Raw genomic sequence first — 24,312 nt, 5'->3', positions numbered from 1 at the left:
TTCATAAGGCTGCTGCTCTGTTTCCCAGACATACTGTGACACATGGCATGGAGGAAAATGGAGAGGGAGGGGTGGCAACGCTAGTGATGGGGTAGCGAGTGTATCATACCAAAAGGGCTGCAATGTAGACTATAAAAGGGGGCCACATATGGCGTGTGTAGACAAAATAGAAAGTGACTCATCACATTGATTCATACACGAAAGCCAGTGAGTTAACTTGGCTTTTCAGCAGCAAAAAGGAAATGTGTCTCCAAGAAACATTATATCGCCCACCCTAACCTCGCTACCTCTTATCCTGCTTTAATCCATCCTCTTTGTGACTCAGTTAATTGTGTGGGTAGAGACAGCACAACCCAATAATGGAGGATAGCTTCTCAGATCGTGACCTCACCCCTTCAGCTTTAAATCATCCATGAGAGACCTGCGTGTGTTGGATGAAGCATTGGATGAAGTTTTTTTCTTTTCGAGGGTTTCGAGTTCTTCCATCTGTGACAGATCTGAAACCCTTCCTCTTTCACATCCTATGCAAAGATTAGCACACTTACAGCGCAGAGAGAAACCCACTCTCACCTCTGTAAACTTTTCAGCAGGAGTCTAACAGACACAGACGGCTCTCGAGGTAGCAACTTTGGTAGCAGCGGGTTATATTTGTCTTTAACACATATGGGTCACAGAGGCCCTAATGTGTAGACTTGAAGGGGGCAGTTGCTTAGGGATATTTAAAGGTTTCACAGCTCTAACTGTGATCGGAAGTTAATGTTACCTCTGAAGCATGGTTGTTGGTGTTTGCAGTTTATCATGCACAAATGAGATCCACCGTTTCCATTAAGTGTGCATGGACTTTGGCAAATCTATTGGCTTTTATCTGAATTAACCTTAGAGAGATGGCTGCTAAGGGAAGAAAGAGAGTTTGTCAAAGCCAGGTGGATTCAATCAGCTGTCAAACATGCATATAGAAAACAGTTGGTACATCATGTGGCCACCAATCACATCCTACTGGCAACTTTCTGATAGTGTACTAGAGGAAAGAAAAACAGAAGACATACTGTACACCAGACATTGTCAACGAGACTTAATCAGTGCCGTTTTGACCCTCCTTAGTGACTTTTCTGCTTAATGCACCAGTGACCTTTAAATCCCAGGAAAGTTGGCATAAGCTTTACTGGCAAGAACTGAGGCAAATGTGGAGTACAGCAGCTGCTGAAAGTACAAAAACTGGAGACAGACAGATGGTAATGGCACTGTCTGCCACATGTTAAGATTACAAAAGTGGCTGCTATTCATCAGTGTATCATTAAGGTTTAAGCCAAGAGATGTTCGATCATGCGATCATTAATGACCTTAATTATAAAACATATTGTATATTACCTATTAGTTATATGTCTGGGAAAAGTATGTATATAAATAAGTCCATGTCCAATTCTTATTTAGCAAAGTTAAGTCACATTTTTGATACTTCTACAAGTAAAAGAGGTGTGCATGGGCCTGTATAGCAAAACCCTTACTCATCATATCGTCTTTTCGAAACCAAGAAGTAATGATGAAAATAAAGATACAGAAACTTTATATACAATAAATGTTATGAGTATATTTAAGAGCCTAATTAAACTACACAATTACAGTGCAGCAAAGTCAACAAGCAGCATTAAAAAGTCAGGTGGGATTTCAACCAACTCTTGTAGCTAATGGTAGCCTAATTAGCTAGATAGCTAAAGCTAACATTTTAACCGACTAATTGCCTGAAATTGTTTCAAAGATTACTCAAAATGTGGTACATGTCTCTAAAACAGGGGTGTCGAACTCAATTTCATAGCGGGCACATTAGCATTATGGTTGCACTCAAAGGGCCAGTTGTAACTTTAAGACTATATAAATATATAATATATATAAAATAATGTATTATATTATATTATTGCCTCTGCATTGGATTATTATTGGATAGGGTAATAACTTCATAATTAACTACGCCTGAAGGCAAAAGTCTAGGGCAAATAATTGCAAGTGTCTTCAGTGTGTATGTCACAAAATGAGATGCATTGTGGGACATGTAGTTTATTGGCAACGTGCTTCTGTAAAACGGCATGTAACCATATAATAAACGTATTATATTATTTGCAAGCTCTTGCAGGGCCACATAAAATGAAGTTGCGGGCCGGATTTGGCCCCCGATCCTTGAGTTTGACACCCCTGCTCTAAAACTATTGCACCATTTCGGCCTGTGATGCTTTATAGCAAGCACAGGATGGGAAAAGCAGCAGATACAAGTTTATTGAGTCCACATTTTCCTCAACAGAGTGCTCCCTTGCGGCTGTTTTGACCGGCCACTTCCTGTGGTGCTAGAAGATTTCCTGTCACTGTCCCTACCTGACACCAACACTTTTGACAGTATGTGCCACACTCTATAAAGTTTAAATTGTGGGAATTGAATACTCTTCTTTTTACAGCCTAAAACGTATGATTTAGGAAACGGTGTTGTATTTTACCCCCAAAAGAAATCTTTAATTCCCCAAAGGATGAGCCAGACTCAATATCCTTTCCTCCAAAGAAGCTCAATTCAAACAAAGCCGTGTCAAACAGTAGTTCAGGCTCTCTGGCTTCAGCTATCTCATATGGGGAACAAACACACTGTGCAAGCAGTGCAAATGAGCAACCTCCCCATGCTGTGCGAAGAGTCCTGTATGGACAATAAGGTCTGCATTATTACATTTCAGCGATTTTACAATCTCATGAAGCTCCCTCTCTTGTTTAAACTTCTATATAGCCGTATTTCCTTTGCGCGTGGTATAATGTTATTCATGATGTAGCCAACACATGGTGCTTCTGACATAATTTACACATGAGGAAAATAATAATTCCTGCTTGCATATAACCACATTCTGTGTTATCCTAAACTGTATAATGCAACAGCACTTACAACTTTTTTTATTAGCATAGGTCTATCATCACAAGTATTACCTTACATCAAATGTTTGTATCGCAGGAGACAAATGTAAATGATTTATATGCAATTCAGAGCCCTCTCGGCTGCCCTGAGAACAGCTTTCATCACTAAAGACACATCCAGTAGCTGTATTTTATGAATTTGTCGACAGATGCATATTTACAAACCAACAACTGGCATCCCTGATCCCGAGATGGCCTGGCTCAGCATCAATTGTATTGAAGGATAGAGACGGACAAAGAATACCAATACCTGTGCCAAAATAGAGACAAACACTAATGGCGTATTGAAAGATGTGTAGCCTTCAAAGAAAAGGCGGTCCATTCATTTTTCCTTTTACTTGTGGAATGTATTCATTGTTATTCATCTGCCACAGGGCCATGCATGTATGTATGGCATCCTGCTAAGAAATGACAGAGCGTGCCACAAAACCTTAGGGGGCTGATTCGTGACTATCTTTACGTTTTCTTTTCGAGTGGGTCTGGTATGTGCAAGTGTTTATGTGTGTGTTTGACTGTCTGTGCTGTATGCTGAGCGGCTGTTGTTTTTTTTATAGTGAAGGTCAGGGTGTCTCTTCCCACTGACTTCGTATGGTGAAAGTTCTGGGATATTCTTAAGCTCAAATCAAGACATAATCAAGTCAAGTGTTACTAGACAAGAGCAGATGGTAACGCAAAGCACTTGCTGCTTTAGAAATGAAACACTTCATCATCCTGCCATACTCATTATTCTAGAGATCAACATGTGATCACCAAATTTAAAAAGAAGAATTGAATACAAGTTATACATCTCATTTTACTGCTTATTTTGGTGTTTGAGAGTCAAGGGGAAGATAACATTGTCACATGCAAAGACAGAATACGTTCACACAAACAGAGACACCTGCAGACACAGGGACACAGAAAGCACTTCGGGGAGGCTGGTTCAATCTGCTGAATGGATAAAAACATCCAGGTAGACTGATGTGTTCTTGCAAAGACTTTGCAGTTACATCATGGATGTGCTTAGAACCATACTGTATTTGGCATCATCTGTAGTACACTGTGCTCACAAGTGAAAAATGAATGGTTACATATAAAATACTTTTTCCCTTGCTGATGTTGGTTGTTCATAAGCCTAAAGAAAGGTATTCAGTCTGCCAGCATTGGCCTGGTTAAGAACCCAGTGTTATTGTAGGTTTTTTCAAACATATGAGCAAGCTTTTGTGCAATACAACGTATACATAAGAACGCTGTGTAGTTGTGTTGGCGTCTAAACTGTATACTAAGCAAAAAGTCAGAAGAGGAGTGAGTCAGTGAGAAAGTAATCATTTCCCTCTTTTAGATTTTTTTGTGAGTCAACAGCTTTTTCTAGCAGCAGTGACTGAGAATCTACTGCTATCTTCCAGTGCTCACGACGAAGCAGTTTTTTATTCGACCATATGGTTCATGAAATATAGGATCCATTACTTTATGTCCATTATTAACACATCATTCTGTTAAGATATGTCTGCATAAACCCACAAACGGGTTTAAGGAAGATCAATTAAAATGAGTATTTTAAAATGTTACAATTCATCATCCCATTCCTACATAGGCCAACACTAACTTTTCTTCTTATATTTTTCCATTTGCCTGTTGATTTATAGATGTAGTAATGGTTATGCCTTTTATATCTGTGTAGCAATTTATTACTTCGGGAATAGACCACAGTGTAATGCACATTTTAAGCAGTGTTTCTACTCTATGCTATTAGTCACACATTGAGATACCCATAAGTAATTTACCATTTCCCACTGTAGCAGTGCAGGTCAGTCCCAGCAGTGCTGTTAACTAGGCTCTGTGCAGGAGGCATGAAGTTGTAAAGGGGCTGCAGCACCAGCCTGGCAACACAGCAGGTGACTCCATCAACAGATGGTGCATCAAGCCTAGACTGTGATTTATGCTGTGTGCGTACACTTACAGATTGTTTTAACTAAAAGTAACAAGTCTATCGGAGGCAGCAGTGATACAGAGGTTATTCCTTCAAATATTAGTATTAACCGTTCCTACGAAATGAACATTTTCCCCTAGCTCAGGTAATAGCTTTCACCGCTGTTGAAATAAGGGGACTGACCACTTTTTTCTCCTCAGAGATCCAGCACAAAAGTAGATCAAATATGATGTATTGATGGACAAAGGCAATAGGTAGGATTTGGGCCCCATGTTGCAAAACAAGTGAAAAACTAGAGCAGAGAGTGTGTTTATACATGCTCATGCATACAGTGCATGCTTTCTGGGATTGTGTGCATGGTACCAGAGACATTTTTGAAAACAAAACAGCAGCCCTGCTGCCAGGCCCGGTTCTACGGGGGTGCATAAGGGTGCATTACACCCTCAGTTGAGTCGTTATGCACCCTCATTTGAAAAACGAAAAGTGAAAAAAATAAAAATAAATCTAAAGTGAAAAATATTACATATATAATAGCAATAATAATAATAATTGTAGTAATAATAACAATAATAAGAAGAATATAGTCAATGATGGACATCAGAAAATGGTTAAAACAACCAGCTCTTATTGCCAGCAGTATCTACTGCAGGTAATAACAGTTCAGATCATGGGGACATTACGTTACCCGCGGCCGCTGTCGTGGACACTAACGTCCTCCCGCCCGACTCGCCGGCTTTGCCCGCCTCGCCCACGGAGGCGGAGCAGCCGCAGCCGTCTTCGTTGCCCCAAACACCGCCACCCGTCGGCGGCCCTCAAGTGCCAGAGGACCTCAGCAAAACAGAGCCTGCACAGGTATATTTAAAAAAGTACCCAACTCGCCTGTACAGTGGGGTGAGGCGCTCATTTTGCAGCTCATGGTTTCAAAACAGAGATTGGCTGGAATATTCATGTAAAAAAGATGCCATCTTCTGCTATGCATGTAGACATTTCGATTCAAGTAAGTCAGATGCCTTCACCACAACTGTACCAGAGTACCAACCGCTGTCTCCTGGTACTCATCTGAGTAACTCACTCACTAAAAATGAAATACTATGACAGTAAAACAAGAATACAGTTTAAAAAAGGAGAGTGATTTGTAAAATATCCATAAAGAAAAAATAAATCTGTGTACAGTTCTGTTTCATATGGGTGTTGAGATGTATCCATAGATCTCTTCATGTTGCTCTCAAAGTGCACCAGATTGATGCTTTTAACTTCAATATTTAAAGAAAATCTTCCCGGGGGAGCATGCCCCTGGACCCCAAGAGGAGGTGAGGACCCCCCTAGAAGGTGTTAGGCCCACCTCCCACTTATAAAAATAGCACTTTACCCCTGCACCCTCTCGAATCTCAGATGCACCCTGAGTCATTTTGTTCTGGAACCGGGCCTGCCTGCTGCACTTGTTCTGGTGCTGCCTGGAACGCTGCTGGGCTGCATCTGGTCCTCATCTGGACCTGTGGGCTGTTTGGACTTCCACCAAGGCAAGCGCTCAGCTAGGGCCATTGACAACATGGCATTGCTTAGAGCTGACAGCAGCAAACTTTACGCAAGTAGCACTGAATGATGAGGTTAAAACAATCTATTATGCGTATGGAAACAATAATGTGAAGGGTGGTGTCTATGAGCGCACTCAGGCCAGAGGGGCCTAGTTTTTCAAGCTTAACCTGCGACACACAGTACAATAACAGTGCTTTTGAGTCCATGCCTCAGCAACAACAACAAAACAATTTAAGGGCATTTTGCCTAAAATCTGCTTTAGGCAACAAAACAAGGCTACTTGGCTAGGTTTAGGAAAATATCATAGTTTGGGTTATAATAGACCCTAAAAGGCAGAGAGGCCGGTGTTCCGGTTTAACTGGTTCCCCGATCAACTGGTTGACAGATGTGGGGGCGTGGCCTTCGACTGAAATACACATTTCGATCGCTTCTTCTGTCGTCTACATAAATCTTTTGGTATATTTGGCTGGATAGGAACACTTTGATGCACATTCAGTACCAGTGTGTGAGGTTGTGGTTACGATGGCGATATCCGGACGCGAACAGCGAGGACTACAAAAAGAAAAACGAGTTGACATGGGCATGTCTGTTCAAAACATTGCGAGCTCCAATAAATCATTTAAACCAGCTATTGTTGGCAGACTTATTACTGAATATCGTTCTTAATGTGATACCAAGTCCATCTGAGACCTGTGTACACCTTCAGACAGCCTCCAAGTGAAGCACACGTTGTTTACTCACAGTTTGAAAGCAGAGTGGAGAAGTCTTCAGCTGTGTTAAACTGTGATCCGCTCGAATAAATCCTTAAAACCAGATATTGTTGCCCGAATTATCACTGAATATCGTTCCTAATGTGATACCAAGTCCATCTGAGACATGTGTACACCTTCAGACAGCCTCCCAGTGAAGCGTACGTTGTTTACTCAGAGTTTGAAAGCAGCGTGGAGAAGTTTTCAGCTGTGTTAAACTGTGACCCTCTCAGGGAAACTGTGATTCGCCCAGGGAAAATGGGATCCGCCCAGATTAAACTGTGTTACATCTTCTGTGGCTATCTACCAGCGATCATGTTTAATATGAAAGACACACACATATACATCCCTTATAAAAACGGCATTCTGCAGCACTCATCCAGATAACATGTGACTGTTAACTCGTTTTGCAAAGATAGCAGCAGAAATGTCATTGCTGCATGTGCAGGGATATTTAGACTTTAAAATGCTGATGGGTCATTAATCTTGGTCTCGGCAAACAATATTAGGAATCTTCTATTCCAACTACATAATATTCAGTGTCCATCGACATGAAAATAACAAAAAAGTTCATGCTGGACTCAAACCGAGTCCCAACAGCGAAAGTCACTCCAGCCCTGCACGTTATGAGTGCGCCACGGATCAACACGACATATTGAACCACCACACTACAATATTTTAGATTAACCTTGTTAAAAAGTTCCAGAAAAATGCAACCCGACCATCATTTATAATGTGAGCGAATGTATGTACACTTTAAGCCATAATATACATATTATAATATAGTATACTGACTGAGGTCTGTATCAAGCCTCATTAAGACCCACCGAGATCAGATATCCTTGTTTATACAAGTATAAACGGGTATCAAATCGACATCATATTAATAACGATATATGATACAAATGTAAGACTGACAACACGAATAGTTTGTAAAGGATTTATTGACGTTAGAATTATTAACAAAGCACTTATATACTAATAAAGGAATGGCTTATCTAAAGCCAGTTGAGTAGCACTTTAAATATTTTGGCTCTATGAAACCTGATGTACTTTATGATTATGTTTTCTTCAAGTTTGTATCTTCTTGGTCTTATGCACTTATTGTAAGTCGCTTTAGATAAACGTGTCAGGTAAATGCAATGTCATGTAATGTAATTGACGTGAGTGTTTTGAACACTGTTATTTTATTTTTGATTCTCTGAGAAGTATCGTGTTGATCTGTGGCGCACTCATAACGTGCAGGGCTGGAGTGACTTTCGCTGTTGGGACTCGGGTTTGAGTCCAGCATGAACTTTTTTGTTATTTTCATGTCGATGGACACTGAATATTATGTAGTTGGAATAGACGATTCCTAATATTGTTTGCCGAGACCAAGATTAATGACCCATCAGCATTTTAAAGTCTAAATATCCCTGCACATGCAGCAATGACATTTCTGCTGCTATCTTTGCAAAACGAGTTAACAGTCACATGTTATCTGGATGAGTGCTGCAGAATGCCGTTTTTATAAGGGATGTATATGTGTGTGTCTTTCATATTAAACATGATCGCTGGTAGATAGCCACAGAAGATGTAACACAGTTTACCTGAGAGGATCACAGTTTAACACAGCTGAACACTTCTCCACGCTGCTTTCAAACTCTGAGTAAACAACGTACGCTTCACTGGGAGGCTGTCTGCAGGTGTACACATGTCTCAGATGGACTTGGTATCACATTAGGAACGATATTCAGTGATAATTCGGGCAACAATAGCTGGTTTTAAGGATTTATTCGAGCGGATCACAGCTGAAGACTTCTCCACGCTGCTTTCAAACTGTGAGTAAACAACGTGTGCTTCACTTGGAGGCTGTCTGAAGGTGTACACAGGTCTCAGGTGGACTTGGCATCACATTAAGAACGATATTCAGTAATAAGTCTGCCAACAATAGCTGGTTTAAATGATTTATTGGAGCTCGCAATGTTTTGAACAGACATGCCCATGTCAACTCGTTTTTCTTTTTGTAGTCCTCGCTGTTCGCGTCCGGATATCGCCATCGTAACCACAACCTCACACACTGGTACTGAATGTGCATCAAAGTGTTCCTATCCAGCCAAATATACCAAAAGATGTATGTAGACGACAGAAGAAGCGATCGAAATGTGTATTTCAGTCGAAGGCCACGCCTCCACATCTGTCAACCAGTTGATCGGGGAACCAGTTAAACCGGAACACCGGAAAGTGTATTCCTCCAATGTGCTTAAAACCTACTAGGTATGTATGAGGCCTGATACAAAAGGTTGGCTAACAAAATCAAAACCAAGTGACGCCGTTTGTGTTACGTCATACATGTACTGTACAGTCCATGCTTGTTTCTAATTAACAATCCCAACGAATCCCCGGAAAACGTCACTTACCTTTGTCCGGCCAGCTGCTGCACTTTGGTCCAGGCTGTGAGGGCGGTGTGCAGGTGTGTTCACCGGGTGAAAATAAGTCCGTTTTTGTAACAGGAAAACAATGAAAGACGGACTTTTTTGGCTTGTTGCCAGGAGTTGCCTCAGCTAACCGGCAGTAATATGGACTGCGCCTCCTTCCTTGGTGAGCAAATTAGCCTAACGTGCCTTTATTTTTTAAACGCCGTGAAAGATGTTTGGCTTCTCAACATATGAAAAGCACAGGTGCAGCTGATAGAGGTCACGTGAGCTCAATTAAGGCTAGCAACAGAGCCTGCGTGCACAATACGTGGTGTAATTAATGTTATTAGCATCACCTGTGTTTTTGTAGGCAAAGGTCTGCAGGCCTGTATGCTGAGTGTATGTGTCAACACGTGTGACAGTATGTAGGGGCCTGGGTACTTAAAAGTGCAGAATTCCACAAATAACCTCAGTTTTGCAGATGGGCCTCTTTGGTCATTAATCAAAGTGTTGAAAAACTTTTACTGTTAACCTGTTGATACTGCTAGTAGATACAACGTCAGAAAATAGCTATCAATACATCCTGTTGGGGACAGTTAATGTCAGTACAATGTCATGGCAATACATCTAAAGGTTGTCCAGGCAACCGCCAGATAGATATTGCCGTCCATACAGCCATGTCGCTTTAATGGGGAAAAATAAGATATTTGTCATGATCTATAATGTTTCTTAACCCAAACTGAACATAACCATACACGTACAATGCATCAGAGACCCCAGATCAGATTTCCTTCCTTGAATAATAAGGGCTTTGTCATAAGAAAAACTAAAAACCATTGAGGCTCAAAGAAACTGAGACAGAATGTTACACAGACAGACGCAGGGGAGAGACTGGGGGCCATCATGTGTAGGTTGGTGACACAAGAAGCTGATAAAAAGGGATTAGAGGTTTGGCCTGTGCTCTTGTTATCTGGTTCATGAATTCCTCCTCCCACACTTCCCCTTCTGCTCTCATCTCCTTGCCCTCACTCAACGCTCAACACTCTGTCTGCCTGGAGTTCTGTGTAACGTTCCCAATTGACACAGCAAATAAGCAACTCTTTTACAAAATACATTTTGAACCTCATGAGGTATTGAGCCACACAAATAGTTTAAGTGTTATTTGAAGAGGTTTTGAGGTGTCGCATTTTGTTAGAACTAAAACGACATTTGAAAAGCTTGCATTACCCACAGACTACCTAAAGAAAATAATTTTATTTTTGTCAGGCTGAGGTGATTATTATACCATAATCTCCCCAATCATATGACATAGTACATTTGTCTTTTGATTAAAATCTTGAAGAATATTTTTTGTTTTACTTTAGAAGGTTACTGCATTTTGAAAGAGAGCATTTATAAATTCTGCAGCATCTGTTCATAGTATGTTGCAGAATGTTCATCATTTGTTCACCCTTTGCCTGCTTGGAACTGCTTCTGCAAATAACAATGCCCCTTTTCTTTCCCTTTTTTCAGATTAGAATTGCTGCAATGGACGAGCCGTGTGTGTCCCACAGCAGTCCCCAGCGCAGTGGAGGTCAGGCCGGCACAGAGGTCCAGCGGCAGGGACGACCCAGTGTCATCAGGTGTGGGTGGCTCAGGAAGCAGGGAGGATTTGTCAAGACTTGGCACAGTCGCTGGTTTGTTCTGCGAGGGGACCAGCTCCACTATTACAAAGACGAGGAGGAGACCAAGGCCCTGGTAAGGCTGTGAACAAACTGAAAGACTACACACAACTGATTTTGAAATAATATCATCAAAATGGACTGCTGTCTCTCTTAGATGCCAAGTATGTAATCATGCTGGAACTTGTGTTAACACAATAGGTATTCAAATTAATCCATTGTGCATTATCAAATACCAGAACTAAGTAAATGGAATTACACAAAACAGTCATTGAGTTTGGTCTACTCTACAACTATGTACAGTTGTAAGCTAAATCAACAAACAATTATAATCTCTCTAAGCTGATCAAGCTGGCAAATTGAATTGATTCCAGCAGTCAACTCACTTGTTGTCTTAGAAAATATGATGAACTTTTAGACATTGTGTATGAACAGCTGATCATATCACAGGTTCATGCTGCAGGTAGAAATATTCGGTAATTATTTGGTTAACATACACAACCCTTATACTACTATTACAGTAAATCAAAGAGTTCTCCAATTTGTGACGAACCCATCTACCCAGACTTATCAAAGAGGCGTATCACAAAACAATGGAAATGCACATTGTAAATGGTAAACCAATAACTCAAAGGCTACGTGACGTATATCTCCTGTATTTAATCAAAATAAAATGAATCAGAATTGTACTTGTCAACACTGCATGAGTCAGGTTAATTGATTTGGAAAAACGTTAAGCACGCTAGTTCATTGGCACACCGAGACACATGAGGGACACAGCTCTTTGTCCATTATAAATGTGTTTTTAATTTGAATTAGTTTAACATTTAGTAAGTCAGAAAGTCCCATAATTAGGCAACAATTATTACAAGCATTGATACCGAAGGACATTTCAAGACATCAGATTGAAAAATGTAACATCTGAAACAAAATACGTTGAAAGATAGAATCTGAAATGTCTTCACGCTACAAGATAATCTGTGTGAGCCATCAATCAAAACTCAGCCTGAGACTGTAGATCCCATTACAGATAGTCGGGGCCCCCGCATGTGCTTTATAGCGAGTAAAATAATCCTCCACTATGTCTTCAGCCAATGTCACCCCATCCTATTACAGAGTCTGTACACCATGGATCAATTAGATCAAAACGCAGAGAGAAACATGTCTTTTTAAGGTTAAAATAAAGGGGATTGTTTTAGGACAAATATAGCTCAAAACGAAATAATGTGTGTTTCATATTTATTTTGTCAAGCGAGATACATAATAGACATTTAAGGTCCTGACAAACGCGATATAAAAACATTGTATTGCAGTAGTAACAGCCACAATTAGTTAGGCTTCAGTACTGGAAATAATGCTACTCTTTGTAGTTTTTTTTTATATGGCTCCTGCTGGTTTTAAGGTGACTCTACGTGATGCATGTTGTATAAAGGATCACATGAAATGAATCTAGAAACACATGCATTTAGTCAGCATAACACAAATTACCATATTTCTGAAACAATGGACACATGGGGGTCTACGGAGCAGATGCTATCACACATAACCACGTCCGACTTGTTTTAAATGTTTGACTGTATGTCAAAGTAAACTGCTGAGAGCCAATACACAAAGCTACCCTCAAAGAAGAAGAGACAAGGAGTGATGCAGACAATAAGGCCGTCCCTAACGTTACTGTAGCCGGGCAGCCGCTCACACTGAGCATGTGCCGACTGAACAAAGAGGCAGACAGACTTTTGATTCTCATTAGAAAAGACAAACCATAGACATGTGAAAAATAATCATTTCACAAGGATTCTTTTATTCACTGGTGATATTGAACTCACAACGAAGAGATATCAGTTTCAGTGATTTGTGTGGCTGCTATTATAGAGCTGTTCAGTGATCAGTTTGCTGGAATTGAGTGTGAAGAGACAATGGAATAAAGATGACTAGTGATGTTCAAGGAGTAGTTCATCATCTTGGGAAACGATGAAAGCTTATTCACTTTTGCACACAGTGATGAATACAACTTTCATATTTCTCCATTCAAAATAAAGCTCCAGCCAAGAAATGATTATTTTATTCTTGGCTAAGGGCTGACAGCTGATAGACATGAGTCAGTGAGCAGATTTGCAGATCTCTGTTTTTATTAATCGGTGATTGTTTCCTGATTTCTCCATTCCTGATTTACATTTAACTGCTCAGCTATTTCATGTTGTGTGTCAACCTTTTGCAATTCAACTGGCCAGCTGTTTCACACCAGAGGCTTTGTTCTTTGTCCGCAAAAACCCCCCACAAAAGACCACAAAAACATTTATTTCCACCCAAACAATTTCCACAGGGGAATTTAGCACAATTGAAATCTTCAATCTGCTCCTCGACCCACACAACGTCGCCTGGCTGATTTCCCAGTGAGCTCAGCTCAGCTCAGCTCAGCTCAGCCGAGCCACACCAGCAGCAGACCTGAAGGTGGGCCGCTGGCCAGATACAGAGAGGAGATACTGTTTACTGCTATTTCTGGGATGCTCTGGTTCTTAAGCTGTCTACAGTTTTGCCTTAGTTATTTTGCCTGGGAAAATCCTGTGGGAATGATGATCAGCTCTTCATTATAATTTAAATTCACTGACAGGAAATCACCTTTGAATCTCTATTTATCCATTCAGCTACTCCATGTCTTTTCTTGCCTACTTCTGAAACAAAGCCAACATACATGTCAGACACCTAGAGCTGCTACTTTTGGCACAGAATGGGAGGTTTCAATAAAACTAGGTCAGGCAGAGTGTTCAATGCCCTTAAATCTTTGTGACCTCCAAAGCAGAACAGCATGGCACACAAACAACCTCCTAACAAGACACAGCAACAGAATACAAGATAACTAGTCTGGAGTTTCCAACGTCCTGAAAAAAGGACACATGTAGGGCAAAGTGGAGGGAGAGATGAAGTTGTTCCTTTTGCGTCTAATACTGACATTCAAGATCAGAAGACCAAGAGACATCCCCTAATTTAACTTAAATCTCCCTGTCCTGAACTACATAAAGAAGCGGACATATTTAGATCAGCTATTAATTAAATCTCTCACGTGCTGTGAAGTCTCCATTTGTTATCTGTCACATTAGATGAATTGCTGCTTCCTCAGTGGGAGAAGGAACATCTGCCCCTCACTGTTGCCTAGGGAAACAGACGCCAACATAACATAGACTGATTAGACACGAACAGTCACATATTTAAACACAAAGGCCACATTTTCCTGAAGCAACCTCTTCTGGCAACACTTTAAATTGGTTCCTTTTTACCCTGTCCACAATTATTATTTTTTTGGGCCATAGCTGACATACATTGCTCCGATTCTAAATTGATGCAGGTGTCTTTACACAGTAAAGCAGAAATGTTTGTCATTTGGAGCTGTTTCCAAAGATATTTTGAATAAAACTGCACACCTGACTGTGTGACTGACCGGTGATACATATTTAATGTTATCAAACATTGTAGTGGAAGTCGGACAGAAGAAAGTTGTAATCAAGTTCATATTTCAATGAGTTATACTTCGACCAACAAGCAAATAAGTCTAAGTCCAATCTCTGTTCAGCTATTTTGTTGTTGTTTCCCAACTCCTGAGGGAATTATCTGGCTATGTAGCTGATAAATGCTCCACTAGGTATTTGCAAGATGTGTTTGTCTGCTGGCTGGAGCAGTTGTTTTTGTATTGCTTTTGTGTTGAAAACTGTTTCCTGCAGCTCCTGTGAACAATCTTTAAGAGTGGTTAAAAGAAAACTGTTACGTTGCTGAAAGAAGCTTTCAACTTGTATAGAGCTGAGGATACTTAGCTAGAAGTTATAAGCTCTACTGGTGTCACTACTAGAAACATATTTTACACAATTCATTGTTGTTTAATGATTCGATAAACAAATATTGAATATATTTGCTTTCATTTCAAGCGATTGGGAAATGCTTACTTTAATTGTTTTGTAATGGCCTCTCCAGACATAAGGATCCACTTGAATCTGATTGTAGGTGGTAGTATTCGTCTTCTTTCGTGCATTTATACTGCTTAGTAAATATAATGTAATGAACTGGCACAAAAGGAGAATTACAAGTGCCTTGAGGAATTCTGATATTTCTAGATAACAAATAGCGCATATTATTATTGTCAAAACAGGGACCGTGTTGTGTCCCGTACAGTCGTGCCAAACCTCTCTGAGCAACTGGTGGAATCTGAAGAATGGGAGTCAGATAGAGGTGAAGGGTCACTGAAAAGCATGCGCCGGGTACGGCACGTGTGGGCTCAGTGTCAACATGCCATCTGCCTGCCCTTACTCGCCCATGGAGATGTATGCACGCACAAGCATGCATGTACTCGCTCACATTCTCTCACACACACACATGCACTCAGATTTCATCTGGCCGAGCCATTAACAAAGACAGAATTCATTCAGCGGGTGAAATGGTATGATTATTGTAATTTAAACCACTTAGCATCGTAACTACGTATATTCCAGTGAAGTATACGAGGTACCATCATGAATGAATGAGACAGTTGTGAATGAATACATTGGACCAATTTAATTGTATTATAATATATTTAGAAATGCAGGGCTTATTAAAGTTTGATTATGATATTACGTTAGCCGATTAATATTTATAGCACAAAGGCGACGTGTGTGAATCCAAACAACATGATCTAAAGAAAAGTAGTTTAATGAGACATTTTATTAAATCAATAATGCAACAGTGCAATAACGCACTGATAACACTTTGTTCCCGAGCTTTAGCCGTACACTGTTTGACCTTGGCATTTAACGGGAGTAAATAAAATGCCATTGCAGCTCTGTAATTATTCATTCTGCAAGACTGTGTTTTGCGAAACATTAACACTGTACCATTTGTCTGAGCCTCGCTTCTGCAGTTACTCTGTAGCCACAGTGGAAATTGCCAAAGGATGGTACAACTTGTGACTTTAACAGTACCATGTAACTGTAGCAGAATGTATATTTGTATGTGTACTTGTAAGTTGTGAAGGTAGCAGTGAGTCACATCACATCCAGGCGTGATCTGACTTGAATGTCAGAGGAATGTGGACAATAATGTGGACACTATCCAAACACCCTCTTGTTTACGTCACTAAACGTACAGCTGACATCATCTTCTGGTTACAAATCGAAACACAGACGTCACATTTAGGTGTTACATTGAGTCTGGGTCACAACTCATACTTAAAGTCAAATAAGGCATCTTCTCATACATTATTACTCTGGATAGACAATAATATTTAGGCAGAGTCCTTTTCTGCAGCAGGCTTGGTACATTACAGATGGGATAACATCTAAGACAGTGCTGGCTGTCAGTATTCCTAGTATGCACCCTAAACACGGAGACTATCCCTGACATTCCCTGCATGGGGAATACACGTGGAATAAGCTCTGTATTGAGTGACAGAAAAGTCAATTAACCCTCACTAGACAGTTTTCTCAAACGTTCTCTGTACCCAATACCTTTGGTGGTAGCCTGCTTACACTTTAGGTATGTGCAGGTGCAGGGGAGCATCTTACCTCACAAGAAGTGAGTGTGCAGCTGGTGCAGGAGCGGTCTCGAAGCACATCACATTCTAAACACAAAAGGGGCTTCAGTTTGTATCCCCGGGCAAAAGACCATGTCCGTTACATGTACAAGCCCCTGTATTATCAAACGGCATATACTTGTATTGGGTTGGATAATGTCTGTAGTTTTGGGATTATTTAACTTCCACTTACTACTGTATAATAAGTATTTTTTTTTTAAATATTAAAAGTTTCAGAAACCGGCTCGAGTGCACTAAAATTTGAAAGTACGCAGCCGAAAAGAATCCGCCCCTTCCTTCAGACTTCCCTACAGAGCACCTCCTCCAACACACATGAACGCGCACATGACGTCAGCAGACTGGTGAAAGTGGCCGCCTGTTGCTGGCGAGTCATTGAAGTACTGCTGCGATGCACGCCCAATGAGGGCACGAGATACATTTGTGCGTGCACGAGATGGAAGGCTGACAGACAGGGCGGCAATCCAATTGGATGTACTTTTTACAGTACCACGGTTTCCACAGATGACATTTTTTTATGGATTTTTTGTCAAAGCACTTCAGATATTCATTGCTATCGGGATGTTAAGAGCATTCCATGGAATATAACAAAAAGTGTATCTCGAGCCGGTTTCTGAAACTTACCTACCCCACCTTTAATGGATTAAAAGGACCTGATTCAGCACTTTTTAGATAATTGTTTTGGCTTTGTCACCCTCAATTGGCTTTGTCACCCTCAATTGGCTTTGTCACCCTCAATTGTTTTTGTAGCAAATGCGAACAAGCTTAGAGAGACATTTTTCAGGTACTATTATGAAAACTATCCTTCTTATTCTGTGTGGCAGGTCGCTGCTCAGTCAGTCCCAAGTCAGCAACATAAGTGACCTATCAGACAAAAATGTGTATCAGAAGTATCAGTTCACGCCATATAATCCATTCCACTGTGTCCCCGTATACGCCCCGGAGGGAGAGCTGAGAGCAGAATCCGGTTTCAGAAACACAAACGTTTTCTGTTATAGTTCTGTCGTCTGTCTTTATTTCAGTTTGCTGTGAAGAACCTGAACTATAAATCAAAGCTGTGCATGAGGTTAGTATAGCATGTCTTAGTAAGGTACTATACATCATTATCTTTAGAGAAAGCTTAATCGGATAACAGGAAGGGAAGAGCTTAAATTACCAATAAGGGGACATCAAGCACATGTGAAAGATGATCATATAAACACACACTCTATGTATATACCTAAAATGAATGCAAGCGTGCTGGGTGACAAACAAATGTGTGATATCGCGGTTGAAAAGTCCAGTAAGCAATGACTGACCATGTGTGTAATATAGACACTGGTATGGCAGTACTGTAGAATATCCACTGAGACTTTGGTCAATGACAAGGCATCTCAAAAAGTAATGGTCACATTGAAATCCCTGTAGGTATTCTGAGGAAAAATACAGATACAACTCAAATTAACCCACAAAATATATCATACTATGGCAGGCAGCCTCGTCATACTATCCACACTGTCAATCAGCATTTCCTTTGGTTCAGCTGGACTAAATGTCATCATATTATCACTCCAGAAGATATTCTGTACATCAAGGCTTTATTCTAAGCTACTTTTTCTTTCCTGGTAGTCAGTGATATTTAAGTCCTGGGGGTGTTTATCATCTAAGACCCCAGGCAGTCTGCTTTGAGATGTCAAACAAACAGCATGAGACACGCCTTCAGTGGAAGTAAAGCTAATGAACAGTAATGTGGTTTCTCTCCGTTCGACTGAAAGTGCAGCTGTGCTCTAGTTTTAGAGGTGGGACTCTACGGTGACAGAGGGTCCAGCTGAACTAGCTGCAAACTAATTTAACTGGAAAATAGATGTGCAGGAACTTTGCAAGGCTAAGCAATGGTGCCTCCTGCAGCTGTGCTCCACTTTTAAAGGTGTAGATATTCTGAAAGTTGGAGTTCAGCTGAAAGAGCCATGAAACAAAATCATAGGAAACATTTGAAACTTAGATTTTTAAACAGGACCATGTACATACAGTATGTCTATAGAATTACACAGTACTTTACATACAAGTATATCACACTTGCTACTGAATTGTCATTAATTGTTACCTTATGTCTATTACAAAATGTTTGATAACTTTACCACAACAAATGTTTTAGTACAACTCAATACTGTTCACCATCAGCATGATGTAGTATTATACAGTGTGAAACAATATGCCTTACAATGACATGGCACTTTGTATCTGCACATGTTTTGTTTAATATTGACCTTAAATGCATACATTCAGACTTTAATAAGGTTACACAAAGAAAATCCTTACATAGATTTAATAAGGTTACATAACATTTATTATATAGATTTAATAAGTTGAATATAGATATCGCTTATATATATATTTAATAAGGTTAAATAAAGATATTAAGAGACGTTCTGCACTGCAGAGGAATCCTTATGACAGATACGCAGTGCATCATTAGAGGACATTTTTAGTATTCTATATGACATCAGTTTCATTTCATGTTTTGGCTTGAAGCCTGTTAACATTTGAGTCCGACTCCATGTGTCCCACTTGGTCATTATGGCATCATTTTTTTTTTTAAAGTACATTTTTGACCTTCTTCTCTTGAGGTTTGACTTTTTTTAAAGAGGACTGTTTATCCTTTAATGTATTTCATTTTATTTTTTACAAGATTTCACAGAAATTGCTTTGGCAGCAACAATAGCAGCAGTGACAGGTTTTCCTGCTGGACGTGACGGGACACTGTGCGTCTTCCAGCTGCTCGCACATACATCGCTGTACTGTCTTGTTGTTTTATTCTGTCTCAGAGATCTTGTCGTGTTTTGATGGATTTGCTTTGTGAGTCAGACCATGCTTTTCTTTGTTGTCTGCCTATAGCGCCCAGCTTTTTTTGCACATTATTTGTTAGAATGTTGTATTTGGTGCCAGAAATGGTGTGTTTTTCATAAATTCTGCCTGCATTAAAGCCTAAGTATGATCATTCATCTATTTCACATTAGAAACACACATAGAAACGAATGTGCATTACAGTACCTGTTCATTCTTCTTTGGTCACTGTTTTAAAAAAAAGTCCTTGCTGCCTCTCACTGATTTTAGCAAACATTTCACATACTTGTCTTGTCTAAAAGATACATCCTTGTTTTGTCATTTTTTAAGAAGTATCCTCTCCTCTTGGTTTGTCATGTCTAATATCCCACATCAATCACGCACAGTTGATCCACCAGATAAATAAAGATTAATGTAGTGCTTACTTTTTTCCACCCTGCGTTTGACAGGCATATTAATATTTCAGTGAGTGTTATGAAGGCGCTGCTTTGGGTTCACTGGGTATTGTACTCTTTTGAACAGAGCTACCTGTTTTATAACTGTGAAATAATGATGACATGTATTGGATTGATGGACTCAGTGGAGCGATAAGGGCAAAACTACCGTTTGTAAATCTTTGCCACATGGATAGACAGGTCTTTAGGGCAAAAGTACAGACTTGACTATTGAAAAGAATAAACACACACAGACGTATGCACTTACACGCTTTCAGAAAAATATAGAGAATGTCTCCAGGTCTCCCAGGGAGTTTGACTTCCTGTCTGCAAGGTCACTGAGGCTGGAGAGCAGTCATTATTGGGACCGCTGAACAACTTGCCAAGGTTTAACGAGCACTTAAATGACCTGTTGCACCAATAACTTCTGCTTAATTGACTTCAGTGTGAGCATTTGTCTGTTTGAAGCCTGAAATCAATTTCTGCTCCACAATTTATTGATCTGTATTTCATTTTCGTGCCACATGTCCTTTTTCCTTCACCATCAAACCAAATCATTATTATTCAACAAACTAATATTATCTCTGAACCAGAACAGAATATGGTCGCGTATTTTTATCCGTAAATTGTCTAGAATCTTTATTTTCATTAACACCAGGTCACATGACTACTTGCTGATATGTGAAGGCTCAAAAACAAGTAACTCATCCTGTAGAGCTACTTATCTACAATTGTAGTGGTTTGGTTCATACTCACTGTCCTGATAGTATCAGTTTCTGGTGCAGCTGTTTTCAGCGGAAAAATAAATAAAAACCTACTGTTTAATAGCCTCTCAGCACAAAGTTAGCCGTTCTCTGTCGGCTGGATGAGAAAGCCCTACCTTCTTTAAAGGGCAGAGGACACCATTGATTTCCATTGACTCATCAGAACATATAAAGATATAAACAGTGGATTGCATATGTCATGGTGTACAAGCTGCTACTGAGTATTCCTATTATTTTATTGGAAAGCCAATCTGACCTAGTGGTAATTAATGAAATGTCTAAGGCTGCAGTAACAATGACCATTCCATTCCACTCACCCTCAATAAACTCCAAACAAATGTGAAAGTTCACAGGGGTAACATGTCTTGTTTATGACCAAAATGGACGTCACATTTGGATGTAATAGCTGCAGTGGTCAAAAAACTGGAAGTGCTTGAATCACAATACAATCAGTATTATGGTATTTGCTTGCAGTCTGAGAAAACACACTGAATTTGATTTGATTTGGACCTGAGCTTCCTGCTGTCGCTTCCCTCAAACAGATTCCTCTGAGCCTCTTCTGTCCCACATGCGTGTGCAGAGCTTTTTGGTTGAGAACAAAAGATAAGTGGGCTTATGTCATTACACCGTTTCCCAAAAATGACCTCATCCTTGTTAACGACTATTAAAATGGCAGAGAAAACCCCAACATAAATTGGGTTCTCCTGCCATGCTGGGTTGGGCCATGCTACTCTTTGCTTTGTAAATATGACGCTGTCTGTGGTGGGGTTTGTCTGCAGCAAACAACAGGCCACCAGGGAGGATGTCAGTATGGAAAGTGTGGCTGTGGCTTAGAAACAGAGGGGAGGGAAAATCAGTGGTTTTGTGGCTTCGGAATATCGAGCAACTACACAGGTCCTTTTCTTCTTTCTAATAATATACACAACCCATAAGGCATACATGTTTTAAGTCTATCTCACCCACACACGGACCATTGAAGTCATCTCTTGTTTCCTTGGATCCAGTACAATGTGCATGACAAAAAGATCTGTGTTCGAAGAAAAAAAAGAAGTTCTTAGAGAAGTTTTTAATCCCATGACACTGAAGCTGAGCAGATTCCCTTGCGGACAACCACATCAAACACTCATTCCTCCCATCGTGAGCATGTCCCATCTTTATAACCCTTTTAAAGAGCTTCATCTGGGCCTCAGGTAGGGTTTCCACGTCCTGGTTGTCACAGTTATGGCTCATTAAAGAGCCCTCTCTCTGCAGGAAGGAAACGGACTCCCCTCAGATCCTGTTAATGTGTTTGGCTCCTTAATGCTGTTGCTGTCACCAATGCACATCTTGTCTGCGTTAACCAGATGAAGGGCACTCTAATGACTGTCAGATGCTGCATTGTGGCACGGATGTAACAATGTTCATCAAGTAAAGAGTCACTGTTTGAATGCATAATGGCTCAGCCTGCAGCTGGTTGTGTTGTAATCCTTGTTTATAGTTTCTCATTTTATCTGTGAAGAATAATTAACTGCATAATAGTTACTCCCCAGTTTAAGTAACTTCTTTGGTGTTCCGATAGAATTACCACATGGAGGTACTTGAGGTGATTTACTGCGCAGTTACTAAATTGCTAAGCGTGTGGTGTATGTAGTTAAAATATATAGTCTTAAAACTCCTAGAATGTAATTATTAAGGGTTGCATCTAATGATTTGTTGAATTATATAGCAATTCAACATTACTTTTAACTTACTGTATAGACTGACAGTTTTGCCGATAAAATGTTATAAAATATAAAAATTACACACTATTTCTGAGTACAGATATATTAGAGGTAAATATCTAATCTCTGGTCCAGTCAGTGAGTGTGTCAGTCTCTTGTGCAGACACATGCTGTAAATCTGCCCCCCCCCCCCCCCCCGCCTCTCTCACCTACAGTACAGAAAGTCTCCACAGTAAGGTCACTGAGAGGTACAGTCTGGAAAAAGCTGATGCTGAGTCTCCTGCTATTTAAAGCAGAGATGATTTGGCCTCCAGTGTCACCCAGATGATGTATCATTGTGGACAGAGCTGAGGCAGAGATGGTGATCCACTATAATGCTGCCACTTTGCCACATTTTAGAACAGCTCAGCTCCATCATCCAGACCCGCCCATGGGGACTTGTGTACAACCTTTTGACTGGCAAATATGTTGAAATACTGGATATGATGATGCAAACTAGTTTGACTAATATGTCAGGGATTTAAACATATCTCTTGCAGAGTGAACTGTTTATATCAAATGGCAGATGTTCAGTAAAATCTGAAAAAACCCATTACAAATTAAATGCAACTATGATTCAAATAAGCACTGCGCGTCCGGTGCCTTGCTCAAGGGCACCATGGCAGGGCAGGAGGTGAACTGGGACCTCTCCGAGTAGCAGTCCACACTCCATATTTAGGTCTGTTCGGGGACTTGAACCGGCAGCCCTACGGCTCACAGTCCAAGCCCCTATTGACTGAGCCACTGCCGGACAGATTTATGATTAGCATAAGTTCGTTCATGATGGCTCACTTCAGTGATAGTGATGACATCGTTGCGAAATTATGAACCGAGTCATTTTCAAGATTGAGTTCCAATGATAAACTGGAGTGGCAAAGGATCAGCTGTATGACCCGCAAGTGCTTCATCCAAAAGGACAGGAGGATGGACTTTGTGTTTCAGTGATTTATCATCAAAGGTAGGCCTAAGTCATTTTCAATGTGGGCCGCCGTGCCGACTTAATTCATTTGTTTCTCGGCTGTGGGTGCCCTGTCGTGATAGGTGTTTATATACATGGTGTTGTTTTGTGTGGTAGAGGGTCGCTGTCATTGATGTGTTTTGCACGCCACTGCGTTACACATATTTTCTCCAGTAGCCTACAGCATTAGCTCTGAGTGGTAGCATGCTTGCTAATGGAAACACAGACCATATTACTCCCAAAACACGCCACGCATTGTTTCTGATACAGCATATAGCTTGACATGTTCTTTCTTAAGTGTTTACCGCTAGAACAGTGCCATTACTGTATATGTATTATATAACAACTTTACTCTAAGTGCCTCCTGCAGACATCTTGCTGAATACACAGACACACAGTTGGGAGAGGGGATTCAGCTAGACGACTGTATACGGAGACGATAGGTTGGGACGTGTCACATGTGCCGGAGACGATAAGTTGGGACGTGTCACGTGTGCCGGAGACGATAGGTTGGGACGTGTCACGTGTGCCACATGCCGCCAATGACGTCATAGGAGCCAAAATCCTGGATCTGCTCGTTTGCACCCCCTTTTCTTTTCTTTTTTTAGAGATGTGGGTACGGAGGAAAAGAGAGAGGGTTGTGTTTTCTGACACTGCGTGAGTTCCCTGACACACCGGGGACACATATTTATATATAAAAGACATCAACAAGTGCATTTTGCATGATAGGTCCCCTTTAAACAATAAGGATGAATAAGTGTAAAGTAAAGGGAATATATACTTAACTGAACAGATGTATAATGCCGAAGACGTTAAGTAATCTTAACATCTTCGGCATTATCAGCA

General features: G+C 40.5%; 1 protein-coding gene across 2 annotated transcripts in view; it reads left to right on the top strand.

Moving 5' to 3' along the window:
• The window catches only part of arhgap24 (Rho GTPase activating protein 24), a 67,728-nt gene that overhangs the window by 5,166 nt on the left and 38,250 nt on the right, over positions 1–24,312 (top strand). The window contains exons 1-2 of one of the 2 annotated variants that reach the window (XM_034095854.2): positions 9,584–9,717; positions 11,046–11,270. In XM_034095854.2, the coding sequence (XP_033951745.1) occupies positions 11,061–11,270 (210 nt within the window). In that variant the 5' untranslated portion in view covers positions 9,584–9,717; positions 11,046–11,060. Of the gene's footprint in view, positions 1–9,583; positions 9,718–11,045; positions 11,271–24,312 lie in introns of those variants that run through there. The other variant, XM_034095853.2, reaches the window with a different exon arrangement.

Source organism: Pseudochaenichthys georgianus, chromosome 12, assembly GCF_902827115.2.
Source record: "Pseudochaenichthys georgianus chromosome 12, fPseGeo1.2, whole genome shotgun sequence".
In the NCBI taxonomy this organism is placed as follows: domain Eukaryota; kingdom Metazoa; phylum Chordata; class Actinopteri; order Perciformes; family Channichthyidae; genus Pseudochaenichthys; species Pseudochaenichthys georgianus.
This window is presented reverse-complemented; position numbering and strand designations above follow the sequence as displayed.